Below are 27,618 nucleotides of genomic sequence, written 5' to 3' on the forward strand. Positions count from 1 at the left end.
AGTATAGTACAGGTAATTATAGTACATATAGCATATGGTAATCATAGTAAATATAACATGGTAATTATATTACATATACCTTAGGTAATTATAGTAAATATTATTATTATAATTTTATTTATAAGGCGCCACAAGTGTTTCGCAGCGTTGTACAAAGGAACAGTACAGGGAGATAAATATTGCATATGTTAATTATAGTAAATATAGCATAGGTAATTATAGTACATATAGCATAGGTAATTATAGTACATATAGCATAGGTAATTATAGTAAATGTAGCATACGTAAATATAGTACACATAGCACAGTTACTTATAGTACACATAGCACAGGTAATTATAGTAAATGTAGCATACGTAAATATAGTACACGTAGCACAGTTACTTATTTATTATTTATTATTTATTTATTTACAGTTTCTTATATAGCGCAGCAGATTCCGTTGCGCTTTACAATAGTACTTATAGTACACATAGCACAGATGATTATAGTAAATGTAGCATACGTAAATATAGTACACGTAGCACAGTTACTTATAGTACACATAGCACAGGTAATTATAGTAAACATAGCATAGATAATTATAGTAAATATAGCAAAGGTAATTATAGTACACAGTGGAATAGGAATTGTATATTTAACCAGCAGTTCCTCTGCTGCCTTGTTGTCACTAACATGCGGTTTCCCTCAGATCGTGATAGAGGGCTGGAAATGAAGTGTTTCTGCACTGAGGAGTATGCTTTATTAAGGTAAAAACATAAACAAAAGGACAAGACTTCTAACCCCCAAAATGTTGTTGGGGTTAAAAACAAAAATGCAAGATATATAAAAGAAAAAAATGTAAAAAAAGGACACAACTTCTTACTCTGAGGGGCAATTGGAGCCTGCAGGATGGTAAGACAGGCAGGGAACCAATCCGGATCGTGTGTCCTGCCAGGCTCCAATTGCATGCATAAGATGGAATGTGAGTCCAATGGTGAAGGATGATCAGGCAATGGCACTTCTTCAAAAGGTGCTGTGTGACACACAGCACCTTTTGAAGAAGGGCCATTAAGGACTTGAAACGCGTCAAGGTTGTGCCTGATCTTCCTTCACCATTGGACTCACTTTCCATCCCGCAGGCTCTAATTGCCCCTCGGTGTAAGAAGTTGTGTCCTTTCTGTATCTTATACATATATACCATACATTTTTATGTTTAACCCCAAACACATTTTGGGGGTTAGAAGTCTTGTCCTTTTGTTTATGTTTTTACCTTAATAAACATACTCCTTTTTATCTCAGTGCCTGAAGTCTATTACAAAAACACTTCATTTCCAATTATAGTACACAGTCATGGCCGGATCTAAGGAGGGCAACATGGGCGGTCACAGGGGGGCCCCCATATCCCCCTGAATCGCACACACCGCTGGTACTGAAATTAAAGCACAGCATGATTCATCTGTGTCTCCATATCCCCACTACATAGATGCTACCAGCGCCGCCTACTGAGGTAGCTCTGAAGTAACTGTCAGCCTCTGATTTGACAGACAACGCTGTGACCGATGGGGATTTCTGTGACATCCATGAGCTGAAAATGAGGCTGCGCCATTTCCTTCAGTCTTAGATCATTCCTTAGCCATGCCGGGAGTGTGTGTCTGGCTGACAGTGGTCTTTAAACCGTGTCGTGCAAGACTTTTAGTTCCACAGCAGAACCCAACATTATTTTTAACCTTTTATGTTACTTGAAAACCATCAACCTGGCACCCACCACCCAGTGGTGCCAGGGATAGCACCAGCTTTATCCCTGACCAGGTGGTGGTCTGGGGGGGACCCAGCCGCAACCCAGTGGTGGTTTTGTTTTTAGAGAGCGCTCCCCACTTGGTGAGTTTTTTGGGGGGATCGCTCTCTAAAAAAAACCCAGCCCTGTGTCTCTCGGGGCCGGGCAGCGTTGCGGAGCACTACATCAGTCGCTGCCCGGACCTGCACCCGGCAACCCAGCTATGTGTGGTGTGACGTTAGCAAGGTCACACCGCGCACAGCTGGGGGAGGTTGCCAGGGCAACGACTGAAGCACTCAGCACAGTGGTGCTGCCCGGCAATAAGAGGCAGACAGTGGCAATCCCGAGAATTTTCCAGGGTTGCCAGTCTGGGCACTTTAGCATAGCTCGGAAAATTCTTGGGAGTGCTAGTAAAGGGGTTAATGCTGTAGCCATGGGACCGGATATAATTAGGGACCACCGGCTGTGGCATTACTCTGCTGGCTGTTGGAGCCCAGTGCTGGTTACAAAACTATGGGGGACCCCTACTCACATTGTCCCACATATTTTTGGAAACAGGATGGGTCTAAAAGTCTGGTGCTGGTTTTTGATACAAGGGAACCCCAGTCCTTTTGTCCCCTGTATTTCAGAAACCAGGTCCGGCTCCAAGAGTCCGGAACTGGTTATGCTCGTGGGGAGAGGGTGGGGGAGTACCTCATGCCGTCTGTTTTCCATTTGTATTTTAAGCTGAATTCACGGCTGAATTCACCCTTAGTTACGAACGATTGTAAATGAGATGATCTGATAAAACTCTACGGCCATCTGCGGCCGAGTTCTCCCGATGGTCTATTCCTTCGCAAGTCCTCTTAAAAACCGGTGGCACTTGAGAAAAGAGTTTGAAAGTTGCAAACAACAAAAATGGTCAGACCTCTGCTAAGCCAAAGGAAGGTTCTGAACAAGTGCTGACTCAGGCAGATTAGATAACACTGCTTTCACAGTGTAATGTACATTAGCCATCGCCAATGCGGCCCCACTGCCAGAGTATGACATCAGACACATTCCAGAAGCCAGATAGAGGGAGCAGTCTAATCAATGTTCTCATATTCCATTAAACTATTCAGTAAGAACCGTTTTTTTTTCTCTGGCAAGGAAAACAAAATGAATAATTAAATGAGCTTTTAAGTGCCACAATCAATACCACTATTTTTAATGGAACTTAAGAAAATACTGCATAAAGAAATGACTTTTTCATCAAGGGTTGCAATGCAGATAAGTGTAAATTTGTTCAGGAAATTGCCAAATCTATGAAGCCAGCTGTGGATTAAATTAGATAGTTGGCATGAAACCATAATCACTGGCCCCAGCAATTCCTGCATAAACACCTGCCACTGATAGCATCAGGTATTTACAAGTAACTGCAATGTCATTTGCTGCAGAGGGGTCTGTCTTTACCATGAGCTCCAGCAGGCAGTCAGTTTATTATGCAGTGGGCAGAGCTGGTTCTAAAATATCTACGAGAGATCAGCAAAAGGAGGCTGAGGTTCAGGGACGGATTGGGATCGAAATCCGGCCCGGGAAGGGGGAGGGGGGGGCAGGGCCGTCTTAACATTAGGAAGGGCCCCTGGGCAACCTAGTTCACTGGACCCCCCCCCCAAATTAGTTTGCCCAGGAGCCCACAGTCACCTCCCCAACCCTCACCTCTCTGGCTCCGTGCGGCAGCCAGTCAGCTTCCGGCGGCCGGGGATCCGATCATCTTCGCTGGGGGATCCGGGCAGCGGGATCAGGGCAGCGGCGGTAGCTAGGAGCCTGCCCTGAAGTGGCAAAGCGCTATTAACTGGCGGGGCGGGAAGCGCTGTTGCATTTGAAAAGACTGGCCAGACGCTGATTGGCTGAATTCAGCCAATCAGCGTTCGGCCAGTCTTTTCAAATGCAGCAGCGCTTCCCGCCCCACCGGCAAATAGCGCTAATGGGAAAGATGGTGGCCGGGTGGCGGGGATCCGACCATCCTCGCTGTGGAAGGGGATCAGGGCGGCGGTCGCGGTAGCTAGGAGCCCGAAGCGCCGAAGCACTATTTGTCGGCGGGGGCGGGAAGCGCTGTTGAATTTGAAAAGACTGGCCGGATGCTGATTGGCTGAATTCAGCCAATCAGCATTCAGCCAGTCATTTTAAATGCAGCAGCGCTTCTCGCCCCCCCTGTCGGCAAATAGCGCTTCGCCGCTTCGGGCTCCTAGCTACCGCCACCGATGCCCTGATCCCCCTGCCGGATCACCCAGTGAGGGTGATCAGAACCCCGGCACACGGACCCCCGAAATTAAATTCACTGCTAGCTAGGAGGTGAAGCGCTATTTGCCGGCGGGGTGGGAAGCGCTGTTGCCTTTTCAAAGACTGGCCGGATGCTGATTTTCTGAATTCAGCCAATCAGCGTCTGGCCAGTCTATTCAAATGCAACAGCGCTTCCCGCCCCGCCGGCAAATAGAGCTTCGCCGAATCAGGCTTCTAGCTACCGCCACCGCCCTGATCCCCCTGCCCGGATCCCCCAGCGAGGGTGAGCGGATTTCCGGACCCCGGCCACCATCTTTCCCATTGGGCTGGGCCGGGGGCCCCTAGGTCCTAGGGCCCCCGGGCAACTGCCCATCGTGCCCAATGGGAAAGACGGCACTGGGGGGGGGCTCGGGGTGTGTGTGCGGTAGGGTTACCACCTAGTCCCTTTAATTCCGGACACATGTTAATTACACAGGTTCTGTGGCTGGCTGACTTCAAGACTCCACTTCACCGGATTTTAAACTGCCACAGAACCTGTGTAATTAACATGTGTCCGGAATTAAAGGGACTAGGTGGTAACCCTAGTGTGCGGACACTACTCACCACCGCCACGCTTCCGTCGTCATCCAGCGGCTGCAGCTGCTCACAAAGTGCAGCATAGCCCAAAACAAATATGGCTGCCGCATATGTGCATATAATATATGCATATATGTGGCAGCCATATTTGTTTTGGGCAATGCTGTAGTTTGTGACCAGGCTGGGCTGCTGCCGCTTAGAACCAAGGTAGGCAGCCCAGCTAGAGGGAAATCTGCCGGCCCACCGGGAAATGACCCGGTTTCCCGGTGGGCCAATCCGCCTGAAAATGAAGCGGACAACGGTACTTGTGGAGTATCACGGCTCCCACGACCTGCATCGTATGCAGATCGTATGCTAAAAATCGCATCGCATCGCATGTGGCATACGATGGCATACGATGCGATGCAATGTTTTACCGATTTTTGACCATTTTTGCTCAAAAATCGTATGCCATCGCATGGCATCGTATGCCATATGTAGTGGCATACGATGCAATACGATGTTTTACCGATTGTTGAGCATTTTAGCTCAAAAATCGTATGCGATCGCATCGGATGCCATACGATGGCATGCAATGCGATGCGACGCGATGCGATCGCACCCGATTTTGCATTGAAATGCATCAAAATGCATTGAAATGTGTATTAAACTTGTAAAATGCCCCCAAATGCCATTTTTCATAGTGCACCACCCCCACTATCAACGTCAACCCGAAGCGTGGCGAGCGCAGCGAGCCCGCGAGGGGCGGCGGTACGCGTCCTACGACCTTTTCATACCCCCACTATCCACGTCGGCGTGGAGTTGAGAATAGAATAGTGTGGCGAGCCCGAAGCGTGGCGAGCGCAGCGAGGGGACGCAGATACCTTCACAGCTATACGCGTCCCCTCGCGGGCTTCACAGGTATCCGCGTCCCCTCGCCACGCTTCGGGCTCGGTGGCTCGCTGCGCTCGCCACACTATTCTATTCTCAACTCCACGCCGACGTGGATAGTGGGGGTATGAAAAGGTCGTAGGACGCGTACCGCCGCCCCTCGCGGGCTCGCTGCGCTCGCCACGCTTCGGGTTGACGTTGATAGTGGGGGTGGTGCACTATGAAAAATGGCATTTGGGGGCATTTCACTACTTTAATACACATTTCAATGCATTCTGATGCATTTCAGTGCAAAATCGGGTGCCATCGCATCGCATCGGATGCCATCATTTTCATTAGAAAAAGAGTCATTTGTAAAAAATATATTTGCCTTATTTTTCTAAACTACTGTAGTTTAGTACTAGGGAATCAGACTGCAATATTTATGGAGTTCGAAGCATGAAGTCTGCTGCCCTCTGCTGTTCCTAAATAAATATGTCACTTGCAATTCCGTTGAGCTAAATGACATATGATACACATGCTGTTACCAGCACCAAGTTTCTGACATCCTCATGAACCCCACTGAGAAAGGTGCTTGCTTACCGAAATGGCCGTCCGGGGATGAGACCTTGTTACTGTAATGTATGCCATATGGGTTGTTCATTATCCACATAGGTGTCATCGTCGTTACCTCTTGGAAGCCTGTCAGCTTGGTAAGCGTTGAGCGATATATCTCCCTCTCTCTCATATATATATATATATATATATATATATATATATATATATATATATATATATGCACACACACACACAGTGCTATTTTTCAGCAGGAACTCAGTTCCGGAGCCTCTTATAAAATATGACATCATCAGGAAGATTTCCTGATTTCCTGGCCTAAATACAAATGATTTGCATATTTAGCCCCACCCCCTTCCGCAGAAAAGCCGTGAATCGCGGCAATTTAAAGCTTCTGCAACCAGGTACATGAGGGGAGGAAGAAGGTCCGCCGGAATCCGGGAGGGTTGCCCACATTTCCGGGGGGGCGGGAGGGGGACCCGATTTTCGGGATCCTCTCGGCCATTCTGGGAGGGTTGGCAACCCTGAAATACTGCGACGTGGGCAACAACTGTGGTGAAAATACAAGATGTGTCGCCAAACACATCAAATAAATACACAAAAACAAAAGAATAAAACCACCTGGGGTTGCACCGATGATGTAGTTACTTGCATATAACACACATACGTGCAATTTATGAATCCAGAACTGACGATCATATAATGTCGTATAGCAGTTTTCTTGTACATAAAAGATTAAAGTAAACAAAAGGCCCTTATAGTGCAGTAGGTGTAATTTTCAACTTGCTTTAATTTGAGCATCCTAAGCACTCTTGTATTTGAAAGATACCTTTATATGTATAGCCAGCATTTACGTAACGTAAGCTTCATGTAAGCCTCAACTGCTAAAACCATAGAAGCTACACATCAAGGATCCATAGAAAATAGGGGGTTCCACTATTAAAACTTTTGGTACTTGTTTCCTAGCACAGCGCCCGTTGGGTCCCATCGCATACCTTAACTTAAGGTATGCAATGGGACCCGACCGACCCGATTTTCGGGCTTTAAACACGTTTTTAACGCACTTTGAAAATCGGTCGCATCACATGCCATTATAATGGCATGCGATGCGACCGACCCGATTTTTACATTAGGACCAATGTAAAAAGGGTCCTTGAGACCAGATTTTACATTGGACCCAATGTTAAATGCCCCCCCCGACCCGATTTTTAATTGTAAACCCACCCTGATGGTTAATTATGTCAAATGCCCACCAATGTTAACGCAACGCCACGATCAACGTGAACCCGAAGCGTGGCGAGCGCAGCGAGCCCGCGACGGGCGTCGGTACGCGTCCTCCGACCTTTTCATACCCCCACTATCCACGTCGGCGTGGAGTTGATTTTACATAGTGTGGCGAGCGCAGCGAGCCACCGAGCCCGAAGCGTGGCAAGTGCAGCGAGCCCCATGAGGGGACGCGTAATACGTCTGAAGTAATGCGCGTCCCCTCGAGGGGCAAGCTGCGCTCGCCACGCTTCGGGCTCGGTGGCTCGCTGCACTCGCCACACAGTATAAATTCAACTCCACGCCGACATGGATAGTGAGGGTATAAAAAGATCGGAGGACGCGTACCGCCACCCCTCGCGGGGGGCTCGCTGCGCTCGCCACGCTTCGGGTTGACGTTGATCGTGGCGTGCCGTTAACAATGGAGGGGCATACAATGAAAAATGGGGTCTGGGGGGCATTAAACATTGGGGCCAATGTAAATTCGGGTCTCAGGGACCATTTAACATTGGTTCCAATGTAAAAATCGGGTCGGTCGGGTCAATCGCATCGCATGCGATTTGGTTGCATGCGATGCGATCGACCCGATTTCATACAATTAAAATCGGTGGCGCCGTGCTAGGAAACAAGTAACAAACTTTTTATGCACTGTTGCACTCCAAGTTGAATATTAGACCTAGTACACTATAAGGTCCTTTTGTTTATTTTTAGCTTTTAAGTATGGGAAAACTGCAAAACTGCAATTGTCAGTTTTGGATCCTGAAATTGCACGTATGTATATTGGATGCAAGTAACTACATAGTCGGCACAACCGCAGGTGGATTTATTCCAGGGATGCCTACCTGACCCTTTCCTTCAGGGAGAAAATGCTCTGTTCCTGGACTTCCCTGGTAATTTAGGATTGCCATCACCTGTGGGGAGCTAGGTAACTGATAAGAAGGTGTTTCACCACAGGTGATGGCAATCCTACATTACCAGGGAAGTCCAGGAACAGAGCATTTTCTCCCTCATGGAGAGGGTCATGTAGGCAACCCTGATTTATAGTTTTGTTTTTGAAGACTCTGACACAGGGGAAAAGCACACTGTTTACTTCCTCAGCACTTGAAACATGTCTTTTCCACAGCAAGCTTACCGGATATCTTAACCAGGCACCGGCCACAAACAGCATACACTATTACATACCTCCCAACATGACCCTCTCCAGGAGGGACGCAATGCTCTGTTCCTGGACTTTCCTCTTAATTTAGGATTACCATCACCTGTGTTGAAAAACATTTCTTAGCAATTTACCTTGTTAAAACAGGTGGAGTCAATCATAAATTAAGAAGGATATCCAGAAAAAGAGCATTGTGTCCCTTCATGAAAGGGTCATGTTGGAAGGTATGCGATTACAGGCTCCCTGTCTTTAGCCCAATGGCCCACCACCCTCTATCGCTCTATCGCTGGGCCACTTGCTGGCATCAGGAGCCCTGAGCCCTTACACTAACGAGCTTTAAGAAAGTGTGACACATGTGTGCCTGATTGCTGAAAGTGCTTGCTCCAACACCTGGACAGGATCTGCATGGATGGGATATCAGGTATGAAATTGCAGGCTATTTCTCTTATTATTATTTATTAACAGTTTCTTATATAGCGCACACATAGCGCTTTACAGAGTATAGTTGCACTCACATCAGTTCCTGCCCCAGTGGAGCTAACAACCTATATTCCCTACCACATGTACACTTAGTCCTAAACCCAGGTAGATTTAGCCAGGGATCTTTCTGGGACCCCACAATTCTTTTCAAATCGGTTTGGAGTACTTTACCTCCCTGGCAGAACCCACCTCTGCATGCCTCTGTGTAAGACCCACACACGGTGGTCTAAGGCTACGGTCTCCACCACTTGGGCAGCCATATTCTTTTCACGCTGAAGCCAAGACCTCGCCATTTTAAGCGGTTTAGCCAGCTGAATTTGAGAATTCTCAGTTGTTTTCCAATGCCAGTCCTGGAACCGCCGGACTTTGTAGGCCTTGGTTGCAGAGATCCGACCCAGTATGGCACGACCCAGTATGGTCCGCACAGGCCGGCACCATTACATGGCTTACAAAGCAGCAAAATACCACTGCTTTGCGAGCCAACCAGAATCAGGTCCTTTGTTTGCCCTTGAACAAAACCATGTGCACTGCAGGTGGGGCAGATGTAACTTGTGCAGAGAGAATTAGATTTGGGTGGGGTTTGTACTTTAAACTGATATCTATATTGCAGTGTAAAAATAAAGCAACCAGTATTTACCCTGCACATAAACAAAATAACACCCAAATCTAACTTTCTACACGTTAAATCTGCCCCCCCCCCCCCCCTTGCAGTCCAGCATGGTATTGTCCATTAGCAAACCAAATGTGCTTTGCGAGCCAACCTGAATCGCCCCCAATATTCTTGTTTTTCCCGAAGGAACTATGATGTAACTGCAGCGGGAAAAGTTAATAATACATTGCAGTAGGAGATGACAGGGAGAACCTGAGTAGCTGAGTCATCACACAGAAGACCCTGTGAACACACCAGAGAAGAATATATGCTATTTTTATTTAAGCCTAAGGTGTTTGCTCCAATTGATAGCACCAATTCTCCCAGGGCAGCACAAAAACAGGTGCCGGACTGGGTCCCGACAGGCATTTACCCAACGTCGGGATCCCGACTGTCAAAACACCGGCAGCCGGGTTCCCAACGGGCCGTCGGCTATTTTCCCTCGTGGGGATCCACGACTCCCATAGAGGGAGAATAGAATAGGTGGCTCGCTTAGCGAGCCACCGTGCCCGCAAGGGGCTTAGTTGCGCTCACCATGCTATTTGGGTCCGGCCAGTCTGGATCCCGACCTCGGGCTAATGACTCTCAGTATCCCGACTGTCGGACCCCTGTACCACACCCCACAAAAACTGTGCTAGGGGCTTGATCTATGGACACTCTCCAAAAGGAGAAGCGCTCCATTACTCCCCATCCCCTCATAAGCCATAAGGCCCTAATGACAGGAAAAGGGAATCTTTGGGTCCCACTTTGCCAAAGCTAGTAGTGACCCTTTGCATTCCTGACCCTCAGAGCTAAAAGGCCCCTTAAAGAGCAAGGGTTTTGGCTTCCTCAGCAAGGCTTGACGTCGTCCCTTTCTCCCCCCAGGGTGGCCAAAACATCCCCCTGGAGAACGTATTCTATATCTCAAACCAAAAGAATAGAACCTCTAAGAGAGGGCGGTCCATATCTACACACAAGCACAATAAAAATGTAATACATTTACATAAAAGTGCAAAACTTGCATTAAATATATAAGCCCCAGCCTTGCGGCCAGGACTATAGAAATGTATCTATGCCCTGCCAGAAGACTAGGGCAAAAGGAAATATAGTGCTATATAAAAAAACAAAAGTGCTCAGTGCTGTACTAGTGCAGAGGTGTGCTCCCCACCAGTGTATTATCAGGCACATAGCACATTGGCATACCTCCCAACATGACCCTATCCTGGAGGGACCCAATGCTCTGTTTCTGGACTTCCTCCTTAATGTATGATTACCATTAACTGTGAAGAAACACCTTTCTTACCACTTAACCTGTTCAACACAGATGATGGCAATGATACAATAAGAGGGAAGTCCAGGAACAGAGCATTGGGTCCCTCCTGGATAGGGTAATATTGGGAGGTATTCATTGGGCTTTAGGAAGCCAGCCCTGAGGTCAGGGACCAGGTGACGACCCATCACACTGAGTGTGCATTTAAACAACACAGCATACATAGGCATCTACATCTGGTCTTGGCCAAAAGGCCAAGACTGGGGCAGATGCATTAAGCATGGAGAAGAGAAAAACTAGAGATAAAGTGGAAATAAAGTGAAAGGAGATAAAGCACCAGCCAATGAACTTTGAAAATGACAGTTGGGAGTTGATTGGCTGGTGCGTTAAGTCCTTTCACTTTGTCTCTTCACCAGGCTTAATATATCTGCCCCATTAAAATATGTGCTATGCAATACCAGCCAATACACAAGCCTAGTACTATGAAGAAGAAGTCAATGATGCTGAATAGGAACAAACCTAAGGTGCAGTACTGCAGCTTACTCTGCTATGGAGGCTGACTGTCACCTCCGTAATTCACATACTCAAAAACTTAATTTAGAGTCAGATATAAGTCCACTTAGTGGGCACAAAAAAACAAATTCAATTTCAATAGTAGGCATGTGTGTCTCAATGGCCCTTATTCTGATCGGTGCGGCCGGAGCCGAATATGCGGCCAGGACCGTGCGTGTGAAACCCCGCCTTCCATACGGATCGCCAACTCCGTCCGTATGCGGTAAGAAGCTGGCCGAACAGACCGCACGTGTATTTTTCACGGAATACGCCTCCTCCATCTAAGGGAACCTCCCCCATCATTCGATGGTCGCAGACCATCGAATGCAGGACCGAGTGCTCCACCAGCTCCCGCAACCTCAGACCACACGGACATGTTTCCGTGCAAAAGCAGGGATCTGAGCGGGCAGCTGACATCCGGAGATGTCATATGTCCGCCCCCTACACGTGCGTCACGACTGCATTACCATACGTACGCCCAGCGTTTGCATGGGAACGCCCATGAAACGCGGGGCGTATGCATATGGTAATGAGCCCAAATAGCCCTTCACGCCCCTCTCCACCCCCTGTTCGGAGTGTTCACAGATCATGCGGGATTTGGCCGTACGCCCCGCTCGCACATGCGCAGAGACGCCTCTGCACATGCACAGACACAAAACATCGGCGGGCCGAACGCACGCGGATATATCCGCACCGATCAGAATAAGGGCCAATGTGTCTACGTTCAGATTTTAATGTAACTTATGGCTCTCCACATCCATAGAGGGTAAACAAGGGCATGCAAGCTTGAGCAGAGCACTGAAAGTACATGTACTATACTTCTTACATTTCTATACTATCTGTTCTAGAAAGTTCAGGAGTATCCCAAATGTAGTACCGTATTTACTACCGGTTTGGCCCGTCCCATGTATACCGCCTGCTTTCTGACAGAAGGGAGTGGCCCTGTGGTCGGATGACGCTTTTGGCATTGAATAGTGTAGAGAACACGGCCATGGTGACACCACATGGCTCCTTATCCTCCAGGGAGCCAAGAAGTTGGGCTGTATGACATGAATGAAGGTGTAATATCTCCTTGGAGATGCTCTATAATGACACTTGGATATATTTCCAGATAACCTTCTAAGCAGAGGTAAAGTTGAAAAGCATTGGTAATAGGAGAAAGGGTCGCTGGCTTTCAGGGAGTAGATGAACTTGGTGGTATACGGTCGCTGGGTCGACGCGCATTGGGTCGACATGCATTGGATTGACCAGTGAAGGTCGACATGGCTTAGGTCGACACCTAAAATACCACTTTTGGGAAGAAATCTCCCCTTGTGATAGGCGCTAGTTAAAAAATGTTTTATTTAAATTTACGTTTAAATATCCTAATATAATTTTGCAACAAAATATACTCTATTTAGCAGCAGGCTAAGGGCAGTATTCAATGAGAATTTTGGCGATGTGCAGCGAATCCTGTTTAGGATTCGCTGCACATTCGCCACTGCTCGCTGCGTTCCGGAGCCTCGCCGGCTCCAGTATTCAACAAATCAGGGACTCGCTGCCCCTGACTGGCGAATTTTAACTCCTGCGGCGATGCCGCAGGGAGCCCGAGGATGGCGGCAGGCAGGGAGACTTCCATCTCCCTGCCTGCCCCAGAACGTTTGTGGGGGGGAGGTGGGCTCCCCGGGTGCCAGGCAGCACAGGCTGCCCCCCGGGGGTGCCAGCAGGGGACCGGGTATATTCACTACACCCGATCATGCATATGTAATGATCAGGTGCAGTAAATATATGAATATCTAATGAGCGGCTCGGCTCCGGCCCCCTGCTGGCTGCTCTGTGTAAAAAAAAAAAATATATATATATATATATATTTTTTAAATTAAATATAGGTCGAGTATCCCGTATCCGAGTATCCGTTATCCGAATTATTCCGAAATACGGACATTCCAGAAAGTAAAAAAAAATTTTTTTTTTGCTGAAAACTCACTGGGGACATTTGTAACAGCATCACTGGGGACATGATATGTAACTGGCACTATATATGTGCAAGACAATGATTGCTTGGCATTCAAATTCAGTGCTGAGATAGTACACACATTTTGTTTCACGTTTTGAAACCTTGTTTTTTTGAACAATTAAAATATATTTGTGTGTATTTTATGTGGTAATAAAATATATTTGTGTGTATATTATGTGTTTATACAGCATACATGCAAGATACTTCAAAATACATCATTGAAATATTAAAATATTCCGAAATACGGAATAATCCGTTATCCAAAATTCTCCTGGTCCCGAGGATTTTGGATATGGGATACTCAACCTGTATTCATGTGCTTACAGCACATGAATAAAAAATAGCATGCCCCTCCTCAGAATAAAATTCCTGATTTTTTGACACCAAATGTAAAAAACAAAACACTTTATTTTAAAAGTTCACATTCCACTTCACCATAAAAAGATAGCGATTGCTACTCGGTGAATCATGGCGAAAAAAACCTTGAAATGTATTCGCCATCTGGTCATTGAATAGGGTGATTCACCGTTTTAGTCAGAAATTCGCCTTACAGCACAAAATCGCCATAAAAACATGGCGAATCAGCCTCATTGAATACCGCCCTAAATGGTGTGATTGTGATCTCACACCTATTCAGGTGTTGGGTGCACTTACGTGTACCTCACCTGTACTCTCAAAGATTTGTACAAAAAAGACTGCGCTTATAAGAAACCAGGTGCATGTATGACTGAATTAATGCTCACCACTTAATTGTACATAAATGTATTTATTGATAAGAATATATCAAATTAAAAATGTAAATTTATTTAACAAATCAATAAATTATATACATACACACTCTACACAGAGTTGAAAATCGGTGGCCACCTATAATTGATAAAATAGTATTGCTTCTCAAAAGGAAGCTTTTTTTATGCTTTGTTGAGCTCTACAAATAAAAATAAAAATCAAGATTGCTTTTCCCAATTGGGGACAATATTAGCAGCCAATATAGTGATCTCCGGTCTCCGCTTGTAATTTTAATGGATAATTGTCCACTGCACTTTAATATGGTTTTCATACTCACAGACTCCACATGAGATTGTAGATATTGGGCCGTAATATGAATTAGCAGGGAGGCAGGAGAGCTTGTATAGTGTAACTCAGTCCGTAGCTCTCCGTTCTACACCCGTAAATACCAGCCGCCGTGACGCTGACCCAAAAGCCGGCAGTTGTAGTCAGTCCAGACGCCGTGTCTCTCACACACGGCTGGGGTCTCCCGTCACAGTAGCGCACGCAGGGGGGGTTTCCGAGTACCCAGAAACCCCCCCAGGAGTCTAAGGGCCCTAGGCTGAAAGCTGAGGGTCCCCTCTTTCCATGAGTACAAGAATTTTTAAAATCGGACCTTGAGAACCAGAGATATCTGACTTCAAAGCAGTGGTCCCCATCCAAGCCTGTTAATTGCTCTTCCCAGTCAGATATTTCAGGTTCTGTCTGACGAGTTTTTCTGAGGGTATATTCCAAAAGCTGGGACTCTCCCCTTTGATCGACACTAGTAGCTTGTCTCTACTGTTCCCAGAACCAGAGATATCAGCCTTCCAGCAGCTGGTTACTGCTCCAGCTCCACACACCTGGTATGTAGTTTTATATACTCGTTGGCAGATTGCTCTGCCTCCTGAACACTGATTCCCTAGTCCCCAGTACCATTTGGTAGGTGGGATTCTCTAGTTTTTAATTCTATTAAAATCTAAGCAATCTATTTCCGGGAACTGGAGATATCTGCAGTCAAGCAAGCTGTCCTCCCACCAGAAAATTATGAATAATAAGCCCACTCCATTATACGCCCCTCCTCTGCGTATTAAACATCCTCTACCACCCTGGAAGTTATGTATCAGGGCCCCTTAATTCAGCCCAATGCCCCCTTCTCCCACCATCTGTTCAGTAAAGAAGTAATTAGTGGAAATTACTGATCCAGGCCCTACATGCTGAGCGGTTGATATAATACCCCCTACCACCCGCGGGACATCAAAGCTTCTGCTCATAGCACCCCCCACCCCTAGACGATCGGTAAGGGCTTCAATACATTGCTATGCCCAGGGGTCTACACTGCTGTTGACGCCCCTGTATGTATATATATATATATATATATATATATATATATATATATATGTGTGTGTGTGTGTGTGTATATATATGTATACATATATATATATATTTATATATATATATATTATTTACAGTATATAAATTTGGTCTATCTATAATACTTTAACTGACCCGACATATACTGGGTCACCTAAGTGTCCATCTCCGTGCTTTGCTCCGCCCCTCTGGAAACCCCCTTCTGAAAATCCTGCGTTTGCCCCTGCGTCAGGCTGGCCCGTGAAGCTGCAGAGTGGCGTCTCTCACCCGCTCTCTGTAAGCCGGGGTAATTGGATGTTAGTCTGTTTTCTCCGAACCGTGCAGGTTTCAAAGTGACGGTGAGCGGTAACAGGTGGCTGCTGGAGGTCCCTCCTGGGAAAAGAAACACCGGGCAAATTTCCCCTAACCTGTTTCGCTCTTATTGGAGCTTTTTCAAAGAGTACCCATGTATTGAGCTGTCCACCCTGATATACCCGGTCCTTTGGTTAGAATTGTAATCCTATTGGTTCTGTTTAATTGTATTCAGCTGTTTCTCATAAAGGCCAAGCCATTCTGACTACAACTGCCGGCTTTTGGGTCAGCGTCACGGCGGCTGGTATTTGCGGGTGTAGAACGGAGAGCTACGGACTGAGTTACACTATACAAGCTCTCCTGCCTCCCTGCTAATTCATATTACGGCCCAATATCTACAATCTCATGTGGAGTCTGTGAGTATGAAAACTGTATAAAAGTGCAGTGGACAATTATCCATTCAAATTACAAGCGGAGACCGGAGATCACTATATTGGCTGCTAATATTGTCCCCAATTGGGAAAAGCAATCTTGATTTTTATTTTTATTTGTAGAGCTCAACAAAGCATAAAGAAAGCTTCCTTTTGAGAAGCAATACTATTTTATCAATTATAGGTGGCCACCGATTTTAAACTCTGTGTAGAGTCTGTATGTGTATAATTTATTGATTTGTTAAATAAATTTACATTTTTAATTTGATATATTCTTATCAATAAATACATTTATGTACAATTAAGTGGTGAGCGTTAATTCAGTCATACATGCACCTGGTTTCTTACACCTAAAATAGGTTGACATGGATGGAAGGTTGACATTGGGTAGGTTAACAGTCAAAAGGGCCACATGGGTTTTTCACTCTTTTGTCGACCTATTCCAGGTGTCAACCTAAGCCAGTGGACGACCCAATGCAAGTCGACCTAATATTGGTCAACCCAATGACCCATACCCAACTCGACTGCATTGGAACGTGGATAAATAAAATAAACTTATTTTTATGTCATGATACTCATTAGCCTATGTATGTCATTATCAAACAATTCTATATGGGAACACTATTAAAATAGAGCACATGTTCTTATGAGGAATATTTCCTTTAATTGAAGTATTTTTATATTACTATAGCCGAAGTGCTATGTAATCACCACATTACATTTCTCTTTCTGTGTTTTGTGTTATTATATGAGACATAATAATATAGTAATAGCACTCTTATAATACACAAAATGAAGATGTAAGAAATTATTAACAATAGGAGCGAGAGGCATAACATGGACACAGGAGAAATGATCTGATTGACATTGTGACGTGTGACATCATGGTGACAGCCTGAGTGCATACCATCTAGATAGTCACTTCGAATAAGGAAGGTTCCATCTAAATCAGAACTGTTGGGAGGCATGGTACTGTGGTGTACATTCAGGGTTGGTGCAGACTTAATAACAGTCTCCTCTAGCATCCTTAATAACAGTCTGCTGTGAGGGGGCGGCCATTTTGTGAGGGGTATTTGCGCCGGTACTGCAAACAGGAATCTCTGCTGATCCTGGCAAGACATCAGCAACAGACTCGGCGGTGGCGGCGCGCCCTATTACCAGCAATAGCTTCCGCAGCACCCAAACGTACCCAGCATCTTCAAGCCACCGCGGGGTCTGCGGAGCTATAGTTACGCCACTGTTGCCCCGTACTATACTACTTGGAAATGATACGCCTCCTACCAGATACTGTATATGCCCCTACTTGTTATAGTGCCGGCTCCACATTGCACAGGCCCTTACTAAACCCTCTACGTGAGATCTCTCCTTTCTTAATAATGCTTGATGCATGTAAAACTAGTTGAGAGGTCTGCCTAGCCACATATGCATGCATTCGCATAATGAGCGATACACTGTACAAGGGGCAATTCAGACCTGATCGCTCAGCCCCGACCCATCTCCGTCTAGTGTTGAAGTATAGACTGACTTTTATCTATGAAGGGAGGAAAAATCATTTGATGGTGAGCAACTATCAAATGTATTTTCCTTCTTGCGATCAGTCTGAATCGGGCCCCCAGAGCCTGTTAAGCATTGGTGGCCCTATACAACCATTCATATGAACAAATAATAAAAAAAAATCATGACATGCCCCTTCCGCAGTCATGTAAAATCTCTCCACATGCTTCCATATAATGAATGTTGTTCAGCACTCTGCTTGATGGAACATTCCAGCCATCCACCAATCAGCATCCTCCAATCAGCCATCCACCAATCAGCAGGCTGACAGCCAATCACTGTCTGGCTGCAGGCTGGGAGGCAGGTAGAGAATGTAATCTCATTGTGTGACCACCAGCCACCCCTTTTGGAAGGACCCTAGAATTAGGGGCCCGGGGCAGTTGCCTATATGTTATGACGGCCTTGACTGTACACTACTTACAGTACAGAGATGTACACTGAACGCAGCACCAATGTCTGTACAATTAATATATGTATATTTATAGGATCTACATTTCTTTCTGCATTGAGAATGTCAATTTTTACATTATGGGCCGTATTCAATGCGGCCGGCAACGGGGTTAAACGGCGGGGATCGCCGAAAACAAGCGATCCTCTCTGTTTAACCCCCATGCCGGCCGCTCACCCTATTCTATGTTCCTGGGGGAATCCTCGCTGTCACAGGACGCCGAGGATTCTACCAAACAGCGCGGCTCGCGGCTAATACAGGAAGCCTGCTACATTTAGCCGCAAGCCTCGCTGTTTTAGCGGCCGCATACGCCGTTTCCCCCTCGCTACAAAAACCTAGTGAGGGGTAAATGGCGTGTGCAGGGGGTCAGTTGAATACAATTTTGATAACCAAAGTTATGCGCACTGTATAATAAAATATTTACTTAACCCTACATTCTCATATTAAGCACAACAAATAGAGAACTGTGGGGGTGTTTCACATTGATTAGAATTGGTTTACCTGTTTCTGTCCATGTAACCACTTCTCTCTTTTCTTCTGTTTTCTTCGTAGGCTCTTCATCCTGTTTATTTCCCTCCTGTGCAACCTTTGGCTGGCCGCCATTGATCTGTGGGGCGCTGGCTGGGTAGGAAGGTCCACTGAGGACAGGAACCAATCTGCCGGGGGTGTTGATGCTGCTGGGGCAATGGACGCTGCAGATGATGATTGATCATTGTCCTCTTGAAGTCCAGGAACTGCGGGAATTGTTCCGTGATAAAGCAATTCACTAACTCTTGAACTGTTATCCGAAGACTCTGCAAATCTCGCTAGTGATCTATTAATGTCAAACGTATGGCAGTTGTTATAGTTATTATTACAACTAGCGCTGTCTGAGCTACAATGTGCTTCTTCAGATTGTCTTTGGTTGACATTAAGTGTCCTCTTCATGTTGTTAAAGAGTTTCGGCAGCAATTGTTCTTTGATGTCGAAGTCCAAACTGTTTGATTTTCTATGAAACATATTTCCGCCATGGCTTTCCCGCTTCTCTCTTAATGCAGAATTATATTTCTTGACATTTAAGGTGAACTGAGATTTTTTTCCACCCTGCTCACCGCAGTATTTGTCAAATGCCGGCACCTCCAGACATAATGCCTCCACTAACGTTCCTGGGGCATCCATAATTCTGTCCATAGTTGAGAACATTTGACTCCAGTTTTTGACGAGTTGTTTCGCTGTTCCACGTCTGGTTTGCTTGTCAAATTGTGTCCGAGATGGAGAAGTAGACAGAAATGGGCATTGCATTATGGCTCTTATGTCTACATCAATCTTGCTCTTGCACAGACGTATGGCTGCGAGCCGGCCGCAGGAACATTTTGTGATGTCAACAAAGTTAAAGGCCCCGAGTCGTGTCCTGCAATAGGGACAGTTCAGCTTACCAGTAGCCCAGTGTACCTGAAAGTAAGGAAGAGATAGGAATAGTCACTCTACACAACGGCACAATAGTACCACGCTGAGGTTTTGTTTGTCTACAATAGAATCGCCTTCCCTGCTTTGCTTTATGTGAAACATGAGCTCGTCAGCACATTGCACAGTTTTCAGTGGCTTTGAATGAAAACTACGTTGAAACATAGACGTCCCTAGAAAAACTATCATCATGTCCTGCAGCAGAGGAAGAATAATCTATTTATAGCCCAGGCAATGGAATATGCAGAGCAGGTTTATTTAATGGACCGGGTTATTGCACTGGAAAAATCATTATCATTGAACATCAATACGTTCACATGCCCAGTAGTGTCTCCAGTGATGTCAGGGCACTGGTCTGTGACAAATGACCACCCAGTCAGTATTGATGAGATCAATATTGGGTGTGTTGGCAACTGTGACTGTTCCTTTCACCCAGTGACCTAAAAACTCAGCCCGACAACCAAATCCAGCTGACCGCTAGTGAGAGGGAAAATCGGACAGTAGTCCTGCTGCAGTTTTTCTATATGTGTGGTCAGTGTAATACAGGGTACACAGTAGACTCTAGCGCAAATGTATCCAGCTTCAAAAAGTGATAAAGTGGTGAGTGATAAAAAAACAGCCAATCAGCTCCTAAATTTCAAGACCCATCTGTAACAATGAAGTTAGGAACTGATTTTCCATTTATCCCTTTTTGAAGCTTGATACATCTGGCTATAAGACACTCCCAACATCATTCCAGGTGGGACCCGGCGTTGGGGAGCCACGTGACATGCTATCTTCTGGAACATGTCATCACTATGTACATCCCCGTGAGGCACTGTACCCGATATGTTGCTTCAATCTGTGGGATTTGGCGGCATAATATCTAGTGTTTAACCAGCTTAAGTGTTGATAGATGCATTACTAGGGGGGTGACGAGGCACCCCCAAACTGCCCCATCCAGACCACCCCAGGGCATTTTTTTTATTTGTGTTGTGCCCTGGGGTGGTCTGGATGGGGCAGTTTGGGGGTGCCCTGCACCCCAGGGGTGAATCCCCATAATGCTAGGGACCTGTCTGCCGAGGTCACCTTGACGAGTGGTGGCCAGGCTAATACTAGTGGCCAATACTATGCCAAGAACCTCATATATTATATATAAAAATGTACAGATGAAGCCCCTCTCGTTCATTGCCAGCACTTACCCGAACTTCCCTGCTGGGGAGCGCTGGCAGAGAGGGAGGTGCGGGGGGGGGGGGGGGGGTGGTGGTGGCAACCTACGGAAACCGGCGACGAGGACCGACGGGGAGCTCCATCAGAACAGGGTGAGCGAGCCCCATTTCAATGGCTGGCGGGGGCTGGCGATTCTATTGCCAGCCCCTGCAAGCATGAGAGGGGCTCCATTTGTAAATGGTGTATGGTGCCTTCTACTCTGTTTCTATGTTGTAGATGCATTACTAGCAATCACTGAACATTCAGCAACAAAATCTATTTACGTTGCCGATTAAGGCACTAAAAGAAGATCTTTCACAGCCATATTGTAAAGTGCAAATGAGTATGCTGTCGCCAGCGGCATCACAAGGGGAGTGCGTGCTAGGTCGCCTTTCCAGGGGGTGACACCAAAATGTTGCCTCCCCTGATAGTGATGGGTATTCTGGGCATGCCCCCAGAATGGGTGTGACTGGGGGGAGGGGCTTGCTTCCTGCAAGGCCATGCCCCCAAAGGTGACACAAACTGTGGACTTCCAAAGGCCATGCCCCTTTCTGGGCACACAAAAGGGGGGCTGTTGGCCACACCAGATGCCACATCACGGGTTGTTAAATATAAAAACAGTGGCAATAGTCGCAATTAAGTACTGTACAAACATCTGAGACAGAACTGAATTGCAGCGGTTTGGGCATTTTTACAGCTTCACTGGTTCTAGTTCTATTCCATTCATAGTCATACATGATCAGGTCTCCCAGTAGCATTCAATAAATAATAGAAAATTAGTTATTTTACTATAATCAATTTTTCCAGGGTATCAACAGAATGTCTAAGAGAGGTTTTCTGGTTCATTCATTCGGATGCGAATTCGCATCCTTGCCAGTGACCCAGATCCCGCCTTGCGAATGGTGTTACGCCGGTCCACCGTTCGCAAGGGCGATTCGCTTGCACTGGCTGCAAATGGATGTTTTTGTAAACACTGGATGTTTATGTCACTGGGACCCGCCCACATCTTTCTTGCTCTGAGCAACTTTACATATACGTGTGTGCACTCGGGGAAAGTGGGCGGGCAACTGACATCTGGTGTTAGCTGCCTGTCTCCCCCCCCCCGCAGGTCCATCACGGCTTCATTAACATGAGAACGTCTAGAGCGCAATGCAATATCGTCCTCGTGCGAACACACGCGGCCTGCGAACAGACCAGAATAAGGTCCTAAAGCCTAACATTCTATTGTAGACATTCGCAATGCTGACATTGTCATGTCGACATTATGCCATTGGTGACTTATTGGCATTCTACATGTACACCACAAACATGGGGCCTGATTCAGACCTGCCCGCTAGGCTGCGTATATTCACTGCCTAGGGAGCAGGTAAACCGGTACTTGTGTATTTTGACGGCGCCCACGAAATCGGCCGAAAATCGGCCGAAAATCGGCCGCAAATCGCATGGAAAAATCGGATGCGATTTTGCGGCCGATTTTCGGCCGATTTTCGACCGATTTTTCACTTTTTCCGGCCAATTTGCATGCTGTACCATTATTGCACACCTTGCACACCCCCGAATACCATCGTAGTGCATCGCATGCAATATAGTGGCATGTGATGCATGCCATGCGATGCATGTGAAGCGATTCGATTTCTAATTGTACAATCACCCTGATGGGTGCTTACAATGTTAAATGCACTGCCATTGTTAACGCCACCCCCACTATCAACGCCAACCCGAAGCGTGGCGAGCGTAGCGAGCCCGCGAGGGGCGGCGGTACGCGTCCTCCGACCTTTTCATACCCCCACTATCCACGTCGGCGTGGAGTTGATTTTAGATAGTGTGGCGAGCGCAGCGAGCCACCGAGCCCGAAGCGTGGCGAGCGCAGCGAGCCCCGCGAGGGGACGCGGAATGTAATCCGCGTCCCCTCGCCACGCTTCGGGCTCGGTGGCTCGCTGCGCTCGCCACACTATCTAAAATCAACTCCACGCCGAAGTGGATAGTGGGGGTATGAAAAGGTCGTAGGACGCGTACCGCCGCCCCTCGCGGGCTCGCTGCGCTCGCCACGCTTCGGGTTGGTGTTGATAGTGGGGGTGGCGTTAAAAATGGGGGTGCATTTAAAATTGCGAATCACATCGCATCGCATGCCACTTGCTGGCATGCGTTGCTATGCGATATTTAATTGTACAATCAGGGGCATTTTCCCGAAAATCACATCGCATACCATCGCATAGTACCTGGGGGTGTGAAAGGATGGAATAACATGCAAATCATCAGGAAATGGCCGAAAATCGGCAAAAAATCGGCCGAAAATCGGGCGCAAATCGGACGCAAATCGGACGCAAAATCGCATCGCAGATCAAATCGGCCAAAAATCGGCCGATAAATCGGATGCGATATCGGATGCGATTTGGATGAAATCGGGCGCCGTTATAATACACAAGTACCGGTAAACCCTGCCCCTGTGAACCCATGCCCCCCCCCGCCCACCGACCGGATCCCCGCACTAGCATGCAAGGGGCTGTGTACGCTAACACATCCACTTACATGCGGCCACAAGCAGAAGAAAACATTCGATGGTCATTTGCTCACCATCGAATGATATCTCTAGCCTTCACTCTGAAAAGTAACTTACTTTTCAGATGCCCTCTATCCGCCAAATGTCATGTGACATCAGTTGCCCGCCTTGAAGATGCATGAGCACGCCTGCGTTCCATGAGCATGCCAACCATTTTTATGGGCACGCCCATGAAATGCTGGCCAGTACCCTACGTCCGCCCAATGCCTGACCCCTTCCTGTCCATCCTGTTGGGAATGCCCCAGCGAGTGTGAAAGTCACAGAAGGCGTTTGCTCCGGGCCTTGTACATGTGCATATTCGCTAATTACGCAAAGCCCCACGATTGGCCGGGGCAGCGAACTGGGACCTGAGCAATCAGGTCTGAATTGCCTCGATAGTTCACACCACGGTTCTAGACCAGGCATGTCCAAACTATGGCCCTCCAGCTGTTGTGAAACTACAAGTCCCATCATGCCTTGCCACAGATTTGCTATCAGGGGATGCTAAAACTATGGCAAGGCATGCTGGGATGTGTAGTTTGGACATGCCTGCTCTAGACTTCTAGAATGTGCCCATATGTCGGGTAAACACTGCAGTATGAGACTAGAGTCGGCGGCACACTACCTTCTCTATCACTGCCTTTACCCAGCCTGGACTTGCATCAGCCTCCATGTGCCAGATATTACAGGTGTCCTGCTCTGTAGGCAAATCCAAACCATCCTGCAAAACACAAGAAAGAAGTAGAATAAAGCAACACTGAAAGCTTCCTATCAAAACCACATCATATAATTAAGTGCTTAAAGATAAGCACGCCAGGCTGTCTAATCCCGAGTGTCTTTATTTTTCTTATTTTCTCTTTGTATTCTTATTGAAGTCCTGACTTTAAACCTAATTAGAGATGGATTTGTGGTTCTTGAGATATGAAACAAAGGGAATAGGAATCTGCGCGTGGTGGGCATGGCTGTACTAAGCTAGAACACGATAAAAGGGCTGGCTTGTCTGATTAACTAAGCTTTATAGAAAAGCAGACAATAATTAATGTCATTTAATTTTATAACTTATTGGCATCTACAAAAGAACCTCTATTGCTCTATTACACCCAATTAAGTTTGTCATTCAATTTTAATTGTGAGAAACGGAGAGTTCTAGCACCCGGGCTGGTGTTCAATATCAGAGTAGGTGAATACTATGAATAAATATGAATAGCATGTTTTACTTCCAATGTAAGGAGGAAAAACAGCTCTAGCAGAGTTCTCTTCATATTGTTCTGTATCTAGTCTTCTGCGGCTCTCAGATCCGTGGCAGACTCTGTGAGGCAACTGCGTAGGCAGGAATAGTCCATTGAACAGCACACAATGCATAGAAAATACAAGGTTTTGTCAGGTCAGGCATGACTAAGGGAAGCCTGACATCGGGAACATTGCTTATTTATCTCATCCTACACCAGCAATAAGGCCGTAAGGAAAAATGTGTCCTTTTTACTGTCACTATTGTATTGCGTAGATACACAAACGCAGCGGTGAAGCTAGGCTTTCTGTCACCTAGGGCAAAGACTAATCTCCCTGTAAATTCTAGTCACCCTCTAAATATGTGACAGCCATATAATGCAGACAGCATTAAGGAATACCATATAATACAGACAGCAATACTGACCCCCCATATAATGCACACAGCATTAGGGAACGCCATATAATACAAACAGCAATAGTGACCGACATATAATACAGACAGCAATAGTGACCACAATATAACACAGACAGCATTACGGAATACCATATAATGCAGAAAGCATTAGTGACCGCCATATAATGCAGACAGGATTAGTGACCGCCATATAACACAGACAGCATTACGGAATACCATATAATGCAGAAAGCATTAGTGACCACCATATTATGCAGACAGCAATAGTGACCGCCATATAATGCAGACAGCAATAGTGACCGACATATTATACAAACAGCAATAGTGACCGCCATATAACACAGACAGCAATAGTGACCACCATATAATGAAGACAGCAATAGTGACCGCCATACTATGCAGACAGCAATAGTGACCGCCATACTATGCAGACAGCAATAGTGACCACCATATTATGAGGACAGCAATAGTGACCGCCATACTATGCAGACAGCAATAGTGACCGCCATATAATGCAGACAGCAATAGTGACCGCCATATAACACAGACAGCATTACGGAATACCATATAATGCAGACAGCATTAGTGACCACCATATAATGCAGACAGCATTAGTGACCACCATATAATGCAGACAGCAATAGTGACCGCCATATAATACAGACAACAATAAGGAATACCATATAATTCAGACTGCATTAGTGCCTGCCATATTATACAGACAGCTTTAGGGACTGCCATATAATGCTGACAGCCTTAGGGACTGCCATATAATGCTGACAGCATTAGTGACCACCATATAATGCTGAAAGCATTAGTGACCGCCATATAATACAGACATTAAGGAATACTATATAATGCACACAGCATCAGTGACCGCCATATAACGCAGACAACATTAGTGACCGCCATATAATGGAGACAGCAGTAGTGACTGCCACATAATACAGATAGCATTAGTGACTGCCTTATTATACAGGTCATTGATCAATCAGCACATCTCTCTCAACTTTCCAGCCACATTTCCCCCCCCCTTTATCTCTCAGTCCCACCCTGTGGTTTCCGAACCCTCCAGCCTCATCTGCCTGTGTCTCTGCATCTCCATCCCCCAGATCATTGTCCATGCCCCAGCCCACACTTACCTTTTTTGGCCCCTACAATGAAGCAACACAAAATCATAACATCCGACCGCTCCAGAAAAAAAAAAGCTTATTGTGCCCACCGCCGGGCTCTCACTTTTCTGTGCCTGCTGAGTACTCCAGCCAGTGACAGAAAAGCTCCTGAGATTCCTGTTAGTGCCCCCTTCCCGTGTATTTTTGATCATCCTACAATATAATTTCATCACTGAAAATTAAACCTTCCTTAAAATCATTACCTACTTTTTCCCCAGTAAGAACCACTTGTAATAACACCTTTACAATAATTACTTTGATAATCCTCATTATTAATTCGCCACAATATCATAAAATAGTTACATGTATGCACATTAAACTCCTAACTGAATCCCTAATCCCTCTCATTATACACCCTTAATTCTAATTAACCCCAATTAATCATTAACCCATAACCCCCCTTCTTATTCTTACACACCTGTAACCCTGACATACTGACATGATAACTGGCTTCCACATAAATAGAAGTTAGTGCATATATGTAAATTACATAGTAGAGATGTTACAGTATAAAGAAGCAATTGAGTCCATAGTAAGCAATCTCTTATATATTTGGCTACATCTGTCACTCAAGTGTTTGAGTGTGTCTGTAACGATGGGTGGAGCCTCTTACTCACATGACAGAGAACCAGCCCAGTGAGCCCACAGACAGTGCCAGACACCCTCTGCCTCCCCATGCTGCCCAGCAAAGACTTCTACTCCACAGCCACCAGGTGAGCGCCCCCCGCCACCCCCTGCCACCCCTCCCGCGATTAGCGCCCCCAGCGACCCCCTCCCGCAATTCGCGCCCCCCAGTGATTTACGGCAAACCACACCCCCCGCGTGCCCCCCTCGATTCGCGGCACCCACCAACCCCCGCGACCCCCCCTCCCGCGATTCGCGGCACACCCCCCCGCGACTCCCCTCCCGCGATTCCCGGCACACACCCCCCGCGATTCGCGGCAACCCCCCCTCATGTGATTCGCGGCACCCACCCCCGTGACCCCCCTCCCGCGATTCGCGGCAACCCCCCCTCCCGTGATTCGCGCCACCCCCCCGCGACCCCCCCTCCCGCGATTCGCGGCACCCCCGTGACTCTCCCGCGACCCCCCCTGCGGCGATTCGCGGTGACCCCCCTACCACAATTCGCAGCAACCCCCCCTCCTGCAATTCGCGGCACTGCCCCCCACAACCCCCCCTCCCGCGATTCACGGCACCGCCCCCGTGACACCCCTCACCCACTGGCAGAAGCTGCACAGCGTCCCCCACCCTCCTCTTTAGTCCCCCATATGACCACACACCCCTATCACTACCCAGCCTGTGTCGTCACCTCCGCCAGTGGGGAGCCGCTGACCCAAAAACACCCTACTATACTATTGCACACACACACCTAAACAACACGCACACACAGCCCCCCAGGTAGGATTTCCCACGGGCATGGGCCTAGGAGCGGCAAAAGTGTTG

The 27,618-nt window shown here is 46.8% G+C and overlaps 1 protein-coding gene across 3 annotated transcripts in view; it reads right to left on the reverse strand.

The window, feature by feature from the left end:
• Positions 1-27,618, reverse strand: part of RNF180 (ring finger protein 180) — a 77,020-nt gene that overhangs the window by 30,331 nt on the left and 19,071 nt on the right. For 2 of the 3 annotated variants that reach the window (XM_083153135.1, XM_083153118.1), the window contains 2 exons: positions 23,984-24,079; positions 18,690-19,619 (listed from right to left, as the gene is read on the reverse strand). In XM_083153135.1, the coding sequence (XP_083009261.1) occupies positions 18,690-19,619; positions 23,984-24,031 (978 nt within the window). In that variant the 5' untranslated portion in view covers positions 24,032-24,079. The remainder of the gene's footprint in view (positions 1-18,689; positions 19,620-23,983; positions 24,080-27,618) is intronic. The other variant, XM_083153126.1, reaches the window with a different exon arrangement.

This window comes from Crinia signifera, chromosome 1 (genome assembly GCF_055691185.1).
Source record: "Crinia signifera chromosome 1, ASM5569118v1, whole genome shotgun sequence".
NCBI classification, from domain to species: Eukaryota; Metazoa; Chordata; class Amphibia; order Anura; family Myobatrachidae; genus Crinia; species Crinia signifera.